Source organism: Manacus candei, unplaced genomic scaffold, assembly GCF_025592945.1.
Source record: "Manacus candei isolate 608988 ecotype Guabito, Panama unplaced genomic scaffold, ASM2559294v1 h1tg000018l, whole genome shotgun sequence".
NCBI lineage: Eukaryota > Metazoa > Chordata > Aves > Passeriformes > Pipridae > Manacus > Manacus candei.
The window spans coordinates 10,298,990-10,310,843 of NW_026138066.1; the positions used below are offsets into that span (position 1 = coordinate 10,298,990).

The window sequence follows — 11,854 nt, forward strand, 5'->3', positions numbered from 1 at the left end:
TTGGAAAGAGCTTGTTGCTACTGAGATTTTTATGACTTAGACACACTGAAGCTACATTTCTAAGATCTTTGCCCAGAAGCCCAGTAGAGCCTTAAAGCATTATTTTCATTCATTAGCCCTGTGTCTTGAACAGAATTTGCTTTTGTATCACACAAAAGCAAATCTTTAATATGGGTAAATATTAACAGATACAAACATGAATACAGACTTTTTAAAAGCTAGCTTTAGATACAAATATTAAAATACAGAAGAGGATAACATGTCTGAGGGAGAAACCAACTGCCAAAACCTTTTTGTTGCATTGTTCTTAAAAAAACAACAAATCCTTTTGAAACTATCACCATTACTACTATTTGTCTAGGAGTTGTTTGCTTTTAGCCCAGGTCTAAATTGATTTGCATGATCCTAGTCATGAAACCCCTGAGAGAAAGTGAGGCAGAGGCAGTAATAGAAGTCTGCTATAGAAGCCTCTCTGGTCTTAATAATCATGAAAGAAAGGGATGATATGGGATCAGCATACTTTGTTGAGTGATTGTCCTGTAATGCCATGAAAGCCAGTTTTCAAAAGTCCTTGAGAGTCCATCCTGACACCCTTACTACTCAGCATGTCTATCGGATAGGAGGAAGGAGATGCTAGAAACTGAGTGGTCTCCTTGATCAGGCAGTTCAACTATATGATTGTTGTATGTCCCTTCCAACCCAGATTATTCTATTCTATTCTGCTCTATTTTCTGTTTGAAACACGGGGAAGTGTGGGGACCAATCAGCGGAGAAGATTTTTGGCATGTTTTTAGGCTTTTAGGATTTAGAATTTTAGGATTCTCCAGTACAAACTCTGTTACATTGGATGCTGTTACAGCACTGTTTTAGGTCCAGAGTCCTGGATTCGTGTGCTTCACAGAAGCTTCCAGCAACATGCAGACTCCACATAATTGCAAGTCATCTTCTATTAACTCTAAAATAGCAACTTCCGATATGCATCTTCCTTTGAATTTTCAGGCACTTTATGAGACAGAGTTTCTGAACAGGAGGATAAATCTGGTTTCCCGTTTCAGAGAGAACAGTGAATGAGACATCAGCACAGGGACTAAAGAACTGAAGAAGGCCAAGCAAATACAAGTGCAATCTACTCCATCAGCTAGTATATTAAAAAAATTGTATTGCTATTGCCTGCAATTTATCTATTAAGGTTAAAGGAAAATATGTCCCAGTCCTTTCTTGTAAAAATTAAGACTCACGTACAGAATTGTAACCCAGTTACAATAATCAGATGAAGTGACGCACCTTGGCCCTGCACTGTGCATGTGTGGACAACTTTACAGAAAAGGTCACAAAAAAATCTTTCCCTGTAAGCCATCAGTGATTAAGGGTCTAGACCCAAAACATCCTAAAACTCATCAGTGATCTGGCAGAGCAGTTAGATGCCTATTAGACGATAGTCACTACATTAGCCAGTTTGGGCTAAAGGACAACACTGATGAATTCAAGATGTAATTTTGAAACAGTTAAGTTTTTCTGTGCTAACACCTGTCTTATAGTCTGGTCCAAAGCAGTAGACAGACAGCAGAAGGGGACTTAGGTTGTATTTTTCAAGTTTCCACAATCAAGCAAGTCTATGATAACAGTTTAAGACACAACTACTCAGTTTCTCAAAAGGGTTTAAGCAGCTCTTTGTGATGCTGGAAAATCTGTGGGATTTTCAAAAGACGTTTCAAAGTAATTCCCATATGATATCTCCATTTCACCTGAAGAGAGGTGTAGTGCACGTTCTCCTCCCCTTTTCACCACGCAGAATACCCATACCCATACCTCTGTTACCAGTGCCCTAAAATTGGGGGTTCAAGCCCACCCAGTTCCCTTGCATAAGGATCCTCAGCAACATGATGAGATGCATCCCCCCCGGATTGACTGCTGATTAATATAACGCACAATAAACTGTTTCCTGCACCAACACCTTATCCCTCTGCTCTGCCCCACTCTCTCCTTCCCTACTCTCCTTTTCTTGCCGGCATGTCCAAATCACTCAGCTTTCACCTCCCTCTGCCTCTTTATTCGCAGGAGAAAAACGGAGAGCACGAAGAAGATAAGCGGGGCCCCGTGCTGCGCACACGGGGCGGCTCCAGCTGGAGCCAGCGGCTGAGGGAGAAGGCCTGCTCAGCCTTCCCCATCCTGTCCTGTGCCGGGACTTGCTCCGTCGGGAAGATGAAGGCAGCGGGCTCCTGTAGGCGTGGGAAGGAAAAGGAGCACGCTCGGAGCGCAATGGCTCCGCGGGCACTCGCGGTGCTGAGCCTCTTCTCTCCTTCGGACAAAGCCGTCCGTGAGCGATGGGCGCTGGTGTCGGGCCAGGAGCGGTCCTGCCAGCCAGGGCAGCTGCTGGGAGCCCCAGGGACCAGCCCGATGCCAAGTCTCTGCTTTACAGCCACTAGAAGGAGGATGGGGGATGGAAGGGTTGCGGATGGAGAAAAGAACTTTTTCTCCAAGCCTTGATCTCAAGTCACTCCGGAGTTGCTGCAGTCATTGCAGCCCAAATCATAACCCAGCAGTACACAAGTTGCGTCGGCGGAACGCAACCAACACTACACGCAGGGCTAAAAACTAGCAGCGGGACCAAGCTGGGCTGGGGGACACCCGGGGGCCGGAGGCTGCGAGAGTGGAGGCCTTGGAGCACCCCGCTCCCGGAGCACCCCGCTCCCGGAGCACCCCGCTCCCGGAGCACCCCGCTCCCAGAGCCCCGCGCCGGGTGTCGCGGCCGACAGAGGCTCTGTCACTGCGGGCTGGGGCGGGGGCCGCCCCTCTATCCACCCGCCGCTCCGCCGTCCCGCTGCCTCCCCCGGGCCCCGTGTGCGCCACGTCCGCCCCCCAGCCCGGCCCGCAGCCCATCCCCGTGTGCGTGGCGGCTCCCCGGGGCGGGGGCCGGGGCGGGGCGGGGAGTGCGGCGCTGCCCGGGCCGGCGCCCCCGCCTTCCCTCCATCCTCCCTCCCTCCCTCGCCCGCTCCCGCTGCTCCCGCTCTCCGCACGACGGCGGAGAGCGTCCCGCCATGTCGGCCGCCAAGCACCGGGGCGCGAAGGGGGGCAGCCCGCCCGCCGCCGCCAACGAGAAGGGCGCGCAGCCCGGCGGCGCCGAGGAGCCGGCGGCGAAGAAGCCGGCGGCGGCGGGGCACGGCCGGGGCGGCAGGGCCGGCGGGGGGGGCCGCTCCGGCGCCGGCCCCCGCCGCGGTTGGGCGCTGCTGCTGGGCGCCGCGGTGGTGCTGGGAGCCGCTCTGCCCGCCGGCTGGTACGTGCAGCAGCTGCGGGAAGAGGTCGGGCGGAGCGCCCGGGAGATGGAGGCCTCGGTCCGGCAGCGGCAGGAGCTGGCCGGCACTCTGGACGCCGTGGTGCAGAAGGTAGCGCGGCGCCGGGCACCGCCGGGGGCGGGCGGGCGGGAGGGAGGCCGGGCACCGCCTGGGCGCTCGGTGCTGCTCAACGGGGCGGGGGGCAGGACGTGGGGTTCGCCCCTTACAAGGAGCTGTGCCTCTGTCGGATGGCTCGGCTTGCGGGAAAGCAAATCTGTCCCGCTTCCCCCCCCCTCCCCCGCCCTCCTCTCGCCTTCTGTGCTCCCTCAAAGATGCTCTCATGGCATCAGAGGGGCAGATGGAGTCAGGGCCGCGTTTTCCCCCGTGCCTGCAAACGTGGCCTCAGTGCAGCGAGGAATCCCTGCCAGGCGGCGGAGCTGGGCGGGACGGGGCGGGACGGGACCCCGCGGCAGTGGCCGCAACCCCCAGCTCGCTTTTCCAGGGCCTGAAGCCATTTTATGGAATGCAGCCCGCACGCTTACGTGTTGGCAGCGGTGCAGACCTGCCGTTCCGAGAGAGCCTGCGGGCCGTAATTCTGTATCTCCGAGGCCCGAAAATCATTTAACCCAGCTGCCGCATCGAGCGGCCAGGTGTATGTGCCGATGTGGCAGCGCCGTCAGACGTGGCAGGGTCCTGTCTCGATGTCTCCACACTCTCTAGAAAACAAAACCCATGTCAGGTTCACCGAACAGCGGAGGCTAGGCCAGAAACGCTGCTTCTGCTGTACCCTGCCTCCCACGTTCCTGCTGCTATCTCCGACCAAGGGAGTGAGACGCAGAGTCCAAGGCAGTCCAGGATCCTGGAAGAGCTGTGAAGTTGTTGGCACAGGGTGTGGCTCAAGTGAAGTGAAATAAATGCTCATTTCCCTTCTCATTTTTTTTCACTCAGGCCCTGACTAGCCTCTCAGCTGGAGTTTCACAAATAGCACTGTCCATCTGAGTACATCTTAGGGTGCCTAAAGCCTTTAAAAATGGCATCTATGAATGCATATCATCAACACGCAACCAAGTTCCTGTCTAGGGAGTAGTTAAATTGGTTGGAAGGCAGTATGTAAAGTTATGACTGAGTCAGACCAAAGAAAAGGAAATTCTTGTCTCAGCTTGACTGCTCTCTTCATGGCAAACCATGCAGATTCCCTGTGTTCCCTGCGAGCTTGGGCCTGGGCTGGTGATGGGGGGACAGGGAGAGGGGGCAGGCACTGGCAGAGATCCTCTTCGGTAGTACTTCCACAAGCACAGCAGCCTGCTCACGTGGAGACCGTAGGGTCAGTCTTGGTGTTTCCTCTCCCGTGCAACAAGAAGGAAAAGGAAAACTTGCGTGAAGGGGGGAAAGGGGTTTTAAAATTCAGGGCTATAGTGCTGTTTCTGAAGCTAATTTTAAATCCTGGGGGTTTTACTCGCTGCTGACGGGGCCATGATTGGAACTAGCAAAGGTTGCTTTTTACTAGTTTTTAAGGCATTTTTATGGACTGTTAGTAGGAAGGAAGAAATTGCGATTACAAGATGTAAAACTATAATATGTGAGTATAGAACCCAGATGTATGTGCAATATATAAGCCCTTCCAAGCAAAGGAATGGGTACAATTTGCTGCCTTCCATCTCCATGTCATTGCAGGAAATCATAGGTACGTGTTACATATTCTAGGAGAGTGTATACTATCAATATAGGTATATTTATAAACTTCCTATATTCTAGGAAGTTTATAAATAGTTGGTTTCAAAGAGAACTGAAACTTACTTGTCTATGTACAGCAGATGGCTGATGTTAGACATACAGTAGTGCAAGAATTAAAGGTGGGCGAAAGAGTTTCGATGTAACCTTGAAAGTTTTGCTTGCTGTGGTTTGGTGTTGTCTTTACAGAAGAATGTACTTGAAGGAGAGGAGACCAGGCTGTATTTCATTGCTTTACAAAGGTGTAGAATCCTGTGTTGTACTTGCAGAATGTGGTCAGTGCAGGCTGCTGTGTGGCTTTGCCCTTCAGTCTTTGACTGCAGGGAGCTCCTGTCAGGAGTAAGCATTATGTAAACTCATCTGCTTTACACATCGAGGAGAAAGGAAATCATGTGGAAGTTTAGTCTTTAACATAGCACCATTCTCAGAGAGGCCAAGGTCGTTTTGTGTTTAAACACAAGACAATATGACCAGTTAGAGAAGACAGAGTAATTAGCTGTAGGTACATTTTTATGTTTTATTTGCGATGTTAAATATTTCAAGGGCTATGGCGTCAAACCTTACCAGCCAGGTGTGGCAAAAAGGCAAACTCACCTGCGGGTGCACACACAAACCACTGCGTAGTGAATGTGAACTCCTGCTTTGGAGTTGTGAGTTTTACCCCTCTTGTGCAAGGGGTTTGCTTCGGGCCCTGGTGGCTCTTGGTTAGGACAGGTCAGATTAGAAGCTGGTCTAATTTGAAGACCAATTTAATTATATCAGAGCTCACTGATCTCCAAATGGCTGGTCCAGCTGGAAGTGTAGGAGAATAGCTTCAACTTTTACACCATGAGCATTGCCTGAAGGCAGTGGAGGAGCAGGTATAAAGTACTTCCACTGTGGAGCGATGGGATCTGTCTCTGTCAGTCATATAGCAGCAGAGACCTGGCCCTGTGGAGTGTTCTGGCTATTTCTGATGCCTTTTTTTAGACTGACAGTTGAAGATAGTTACTTGCAAATACAAATTTGGTGATTTAGTTGGAGTGCATCAAAGAAAATAAATTCTGTCATACGAGGGGGAGAATTTTCCTGTGCCCTCCTGTAAGATTTCTAAAGTCCCTTTATAGTGATACAGAAAAACCTCTTTGTGGAAAGAATCAGAATGACAGCTAAGATGTAATGAAAATGAGGTTGGTAAATCAGTCTAATGGCTGGTGCCCAGCTGCAATGTGTATAGCAGTACTACCTTCTCCACCCCTCCCCCTTAGCTCATTTCTAGTTTGGTATGGGAGCACTAGAGAATACCAGTGTGGGGAATGTAAAATCGTTAGAAACCTTTTTACAGAAGAGTGTGGAAAAAAGAAGTCACCTTTATGGCTATTCCTCAAACTGGAGTGATCTGTTGAAGCAAGGGCAAATCTCATGGCAAACTCTACAATCCTTACACAGTGTAGACTTCCATGAAAACTAAAGAGGATTTGGCCAGGGCTTTGCAAAAACACATAAAAATAACTTAATTTCTAGTTAGGAAGTCTGTTAGGTCTTTTGAAAATAATTTCTAGGTTCAGAGTCAGACTGGGAAGTGCTGGAGCTTCCTTCAGTTGCAAAGAAAAAAAAGACAGCTCTGTATATTTCTTTCTAGGACCATATAAAATATACTTACTTCTATTTATAAAATAAAACCACCCCTCCAGCTGTGTATCTAATCAGTAAACATGGCAGTGCATGTGGCATGACTGATTAATATACCCCTTAGACACAGGGAGTAGCGTGAGGCAAGGCAACATGCATTACTCAGCACTTGCCATCCTGCCAAAGCCTCGAGGTATCTTCTGTGTGATGGATTCCTGTTGCAGCCAGTGGGAGTTCTTATGTTGCTTTACAAAGTTGAAAAAGGTACAACCCACACACCCATCAGTCTTAAGACTGATACTCTGCTTGGCCTCAAAACAAAGTAATGTGTCCTTCTCTGGCCTGGATCTTACCTTTAAATGTGAAAGGAAATGAATGTGGTGGCCACTCACCCCTTGACGTTCTCCCTCTTCCTGCTACTAAACCCACTTGTAAAGGTAGTTTTTGTAATTGGGAAGTTTAATAGCCTACCTGATCCGGTGGTAGCAACTTTCTGTTAACCTGAGCTAGATGCAAGGCAGGCCCCTTGGCAGCTGCTACGCCTTTGTTCTCTGCCTGTGTACATGCATGAGCCCTGTTCACTGAGAGCATGTGGGTGTATGCAGGAGTGAGAATAATGAGGTACTAAGTATTTAGAACATTAAAGCCTTTCTAATTTTTTTATCTTAAAAAATACTTAGCAAGAAAGATCTATTGTGTCGCCATTGGTGTCTAGGAGCAGTAAAATGTCATGATTACTGCTCTCATTCTGCAGTCCATCCCAGCTCCCTTTTCCCCCTAATTTTTCCTGTCTCTTTCTTGTCTACTGTGAAACTCCTTTTTCATGATCAGGAATTGGACTTTGCTATTATTGCCTGATAAAGTGTAATCCCAGCTTTTCTATATTCAGAAGCTGATGCCAGATGTTCTTTTGGCTTCCCCCCCCCCCCCCCCCTTCCTCCCTTATGGACTTGTGGTCTGTATGCAAAGTCTGGAGACTTGAATTCCTTTTTCACTGACGTGGATTTGCTGGATCATCTGTGACAGGTCAGTGAGGCCAGGGATCCTCAAAAGAAGACATGTATCTATGATAGAGCTGTAAGGCTCTAGAAGCCGTAGTTGTTATGCCTCCCATACCTGTATGCCATAGGGTCACTTCAGGTAGGGAGCATGAAGGATTGCAAGTTGATCATTTCACTTGGTAACAAGGGCTATAAGGATCTTGGACAAAAAGGGAAAGGATGAAATTACAGGTATTAACTGGGTGTATTTGTGTTTTAGGTACATTCTCTTCAAACCACATTTGGAGAATTTGAATCCATGATGAAAATTGTGCAGCAGAAGCAGGAGGTTACCGAGAAGGCTGTTAAACAAGGGGAGAGTGAAATAAACCGTATCAGTGAAGTGCTTCAGAAGCTGCAAAATGAAATTTTGAAAGACTTGTCTGATGGCATCCACATGGTGAAGGATGCAAGGGAACGAGACTTCACATCTCTAGAAAACACAGTGGAAGAGAGACTAACAGAGCTAACAAAGTCTATAAATGATAACATTGCTGTATTCACTGAAGTCCAGCAAAGGAGCCAAGATGAAATCAACAATATGAAAACAAAGGTTGGTTCACTAGAACAGGCAGATGTGTATAAACATGAAATTAAGGTGCTAAAAGATGCTTTTGATGAGATGCAAGCATCCATGAAAATCAAAGAAAAGGACATAGAGACCTTGAAGAGTACAATAGACTCCATGGAGTCTGATGTGTATACTGAAGTGAAAGAGCTAGTCAACCTCAAACAAGAACATGAGAAGTTCAAAGAGGCTGCGGACACTGAGCACCTTTCATTAAAAGCTTTACAAGAGAAAGTTCTGAGAGCTGAGGATTCAATTATGCAGCTCCCTAGTGACATTAAAAGACTTGATGAAGATTTACTGCAAGTTAAAGCTGACCTCAACAAATGGGAAGATAATGAACTCTTCAGAAGAGCATTAGAAACTTTTGGGAAGAACAGTGAAGGACTGGAGTCTCGCTTGAGGCATATAGAAGACAGCCTGGAGTCTCTAACTTCTGTTGTTGCTCAAAGCAGTGAAAAGTTGCAATCTTTCTTTTCTAAGGAGGCAGAATATGAGAATAAACTCAGTACCCTACAACAAAGCATTAGTACCCTTCAGGGTCTCTCAAGTACGGATGTAACTTCAGTCACAGATGTTCTGAAAAGTCTCGGTGAAGCACAGACCTCGCTGTACAACGATGTGGAAAACTTAAGGAAAAGTATCAGTGACCTGCCATCCTCTGGTGCTCTCCAGGATGTCCAGAAGCAAATTAGTACTTTGTTGGATCAAGGAAATCTTCAGGCAGGTCAAGCACATTCTCAAGGCTACCTTGAAAAGTTTTCTTCTGTGGAAGGCTCTGTAGATGAACTGAGATCTTCTGTTAGCCAGGTTGATTCTGATTTGAAAATGATAAGAACTGCAGTGGATAGTTTAGTTGCCTACTCAGTGAAAATAGAAAGTAATGAGAACAACTTAGAGTCTGTGAAAAGCTCAATAGATGACCTGAGGAATGATCTGGAAAGGTTGTTTGTGAAAGTAGAAAAAATACATGAAAAAGTTTAGGCAGCAGTGCTTCTTGGGCACATAATGGATTAAGGAAAATAGCTTTTGTATGCCCCATTTTTTACTCTTTTTAAAAGCAATTTGATACCTCCAAAGAGAATGAGAATAATAACAGAGACAGTTCTGCTTATTTCCTTTATATCTCTTCTGTGTAGTGTTTTGGGGGTTTTTGTTGTTTGTTTGTTTGCTCCTTAAATTCTGTTTTAAGAAAACATGAGTTAGTTGGGGGTTGAGTTTCTAAGGGCTCGTCTTCTCTATAAAGTTGTACCGCTGTAACTGTAATGGTGTAACTAAGGCTTTACAGCCTCTTTAGCATGGGCACATATCTAATGGCATGAAGGTGTTTCACACTATGACACCAGATACAGAAGGGCTACAGCTGCTCTGTACACACTGCTGTACACACTGAGGATTTTACTGGTATGTTTTGGCTTCAGAAACAAATGAGCAAAACTACACCCTGTCTTTAACTGTTTACTGTGGTAAACTTAAGTGGGGAGCACGTTTGAAGCACCTCATCTGTTTCTGGAGTTGGGGACTCAGCCATGTGTCCAGTTTACCAGGTGTCAGCTGAGCTGTACTAGATTTCTGTGAATCCTTAATCTGTACCAAGGAGCTAACACAAGTCTGAGGTAAGTGGCATTGCCTGGGGCTAAGGCCTAAGAGATGGGTTCCACCACATGACTGGAGAGGTTGATTCTTTGTGATAACAGGCTTCTTTGCCAGCATCTTCAGCTGCTGGTGCAGAAGACCAGTGCTTGGAAGGGACATCTGAAGGATGGGATTAATTTCAAGAGGGTACGGTGTCTTTCCTGGGAAGGCCTAATTTGGTCTTTCTCTGTAAAAATTTCTCTGTAAAAATGATCACAAATTTGAATGAGGAGTGAGAAGGACCAAAATTCCACCCGTTGTGTTCCATATATAACAAGCATGCTAACAACAATAATAATACACTCCAAAACACACAAGAAGGAAAATCACCATGAAATCAGCAGAATTGCTTCTCTGGCATATACGTTTCCAAGTTTTCACACAGCTGACAGTGACCTGAACTCTTGTTACGTATTCAGGACTTGGTGCCTGATTCTTGTCACCATTTTTGTCATCAGGCTGGGGCATTGGTAGCAAAGGATCCTTCTAGGAGATGGCCAAGAGTGAGGAGAAAGTGTCATAATTCTCTAGATGCTCTTTTAAAAACCCCTTTGTCATGGAGGTTTTTTGGGTTTCTGTCTTTTTGGAGAGCATTTCTAATATTTCAAGTTTACTTTTGAACTTTTCCAAAGAACTGGTAAAGGAGTGTGCACATGGATACCTTGGAAATAGGTCATGGGCATTGTGCCCACCTCACCCTGCACTAGATAGATCCTTGACTGTGTTAGATGAAGAATTCCTAGAAATGGCATCTCCCAGAAGTAATGTGCTCGTGGGAACAGCACCAGTAAAAAGGAGTTCTCCTAGGTAAATAAGATACTTAACCATATCTAGTGTTGTTCCCACTGCGAACAGAAAAGGAAGAGGGACCCATGGCATTAAGGTAACCATTGTTGTCACTGTTGGAACTGCACTGTTCTTTGTTGACTTCTCGAGTTCTTGAACAATGTTGTTTAGGTTACTGTGAAATGAACTGTATGGCTTATTTGCAGTATTTTTAATACATAATAAACATTTGGAATATTCTTTGCACCTTTTTTTTGATCGCTGCTTACTTACTGTTGTGTTTCCCAGGATGCTTCCAGTGGGGTACAGGAAAGGGCTTGGGGAAGCAGCAGATGTGCTGCAGCCCTATATTTGGTCTCAGCTGCCATGGGGGAATGTAGAGGTGCTCTTACCTCTTATGGTTACAAGCCTAGGCTTGAAAACGGGACTTGAGTCAGATCAACGTGGCAATGTTGACTACTGGGCTTGGAAGCCCAAGATGGTGGTTGTGAGGTGTGAAATACATGATCTAGGCAAAGAATGAGTGCCATGTCAGACACCACCAGCAAGGCCTTGGTAAGACTTTCTCCATGCCCAAAGCATGTAGAACAGAAACAATGTACAGCAAGAACCTGTGCAGTCTTTCCAAAGCTGCTCCTTTTGCTTAGCTTTGAATGCTGGATTGTAAGGCCCATAAACTGATACCAGGTTCATGATGGATGTCTGCCTTTCAAAAGTTTGGGAAAGGGTGTTTTCAGGAGTATGGGCATCATCATATCCTGGCAATTCCTTAGGCTGAAGTCACAGAAATAGCTAATTGTTATTAAAATACATATGCTCAACAAGGCAGGTGAGCACCCATGCCCTTGCATCTAAAGGTGTTTGATACAATATGTTGACAACAAGCTGGCGAAGGGCACAAAGTGACTTTAAAGGGTAGTAGCTGCATGAAAATGGAACTTAGGCTGTAAAGCCAGCAGTGCAGCTGGGCTGTATTTGATCTCAAAGATTAAAAAATTAATATTTACACTTCCAGTAACTTAATTTTTATGGCAAGCTATTGAAATTACTTAATAATAATTCTCCATAAATAATGACATGTCTGGAGGCAGGCACGGAGACAAGGATCCCTTGGCAGGCTGGAAGTTCAGCTTTTATATCTGGTTTGACATTTTCATCCAATACAAACATTTTCTAATTCCCTCCTAAATGCTCACAGAGCACATGCAGTC

General features: G+C 46.5%; 1 protein-coding gene across 1 annotated transcript; it reads left to right on the top strand.

Moving 5' to 3' along the window:
• The first annotated feature begins 2,943 nt into the window (after positions 1-2,943).
• On the top strand, positions 2,944-10,889 carry CKAP4 (cytoskeleton associated protein 4). The gene is made up of 2 exons (XM_051784389.1): positions 2,944-3,383; positions 7,875-10,889. The coding sequence occupies exons 1-2, from the start codon at positions 3,039-3,041 to the stop codon at positions 9,204-9,206; spliced, it is 1,677 nt and encodes a 558-aa protein (XP_051640349.1). The 5' UTR covers positions 2,944-3,038; the 3' UTR covers positions 9,207-10,889.
• The last annotated feature ends 965 nt before the right edge of the window (positions 10,890-11,854 follow it).

Bases quoted from the DNA above. Each gene is read 5' to 3' on its own strand.
- CKAP4 (XM_051784389.1), top strand. From the start codon at position 3,039: ATGTCGGCCGCCAAGCACCGGGGCGCGAAGGGGGGCAGCCCGCCCGCC. The intron at 3,384-7,874 runs GTAGCGCGGCGC...TTTGTGTTTTAG, and splicing joins TGGACGCCGTGGTGCAGAAG to GTACATTCTCTTCAAACCAC.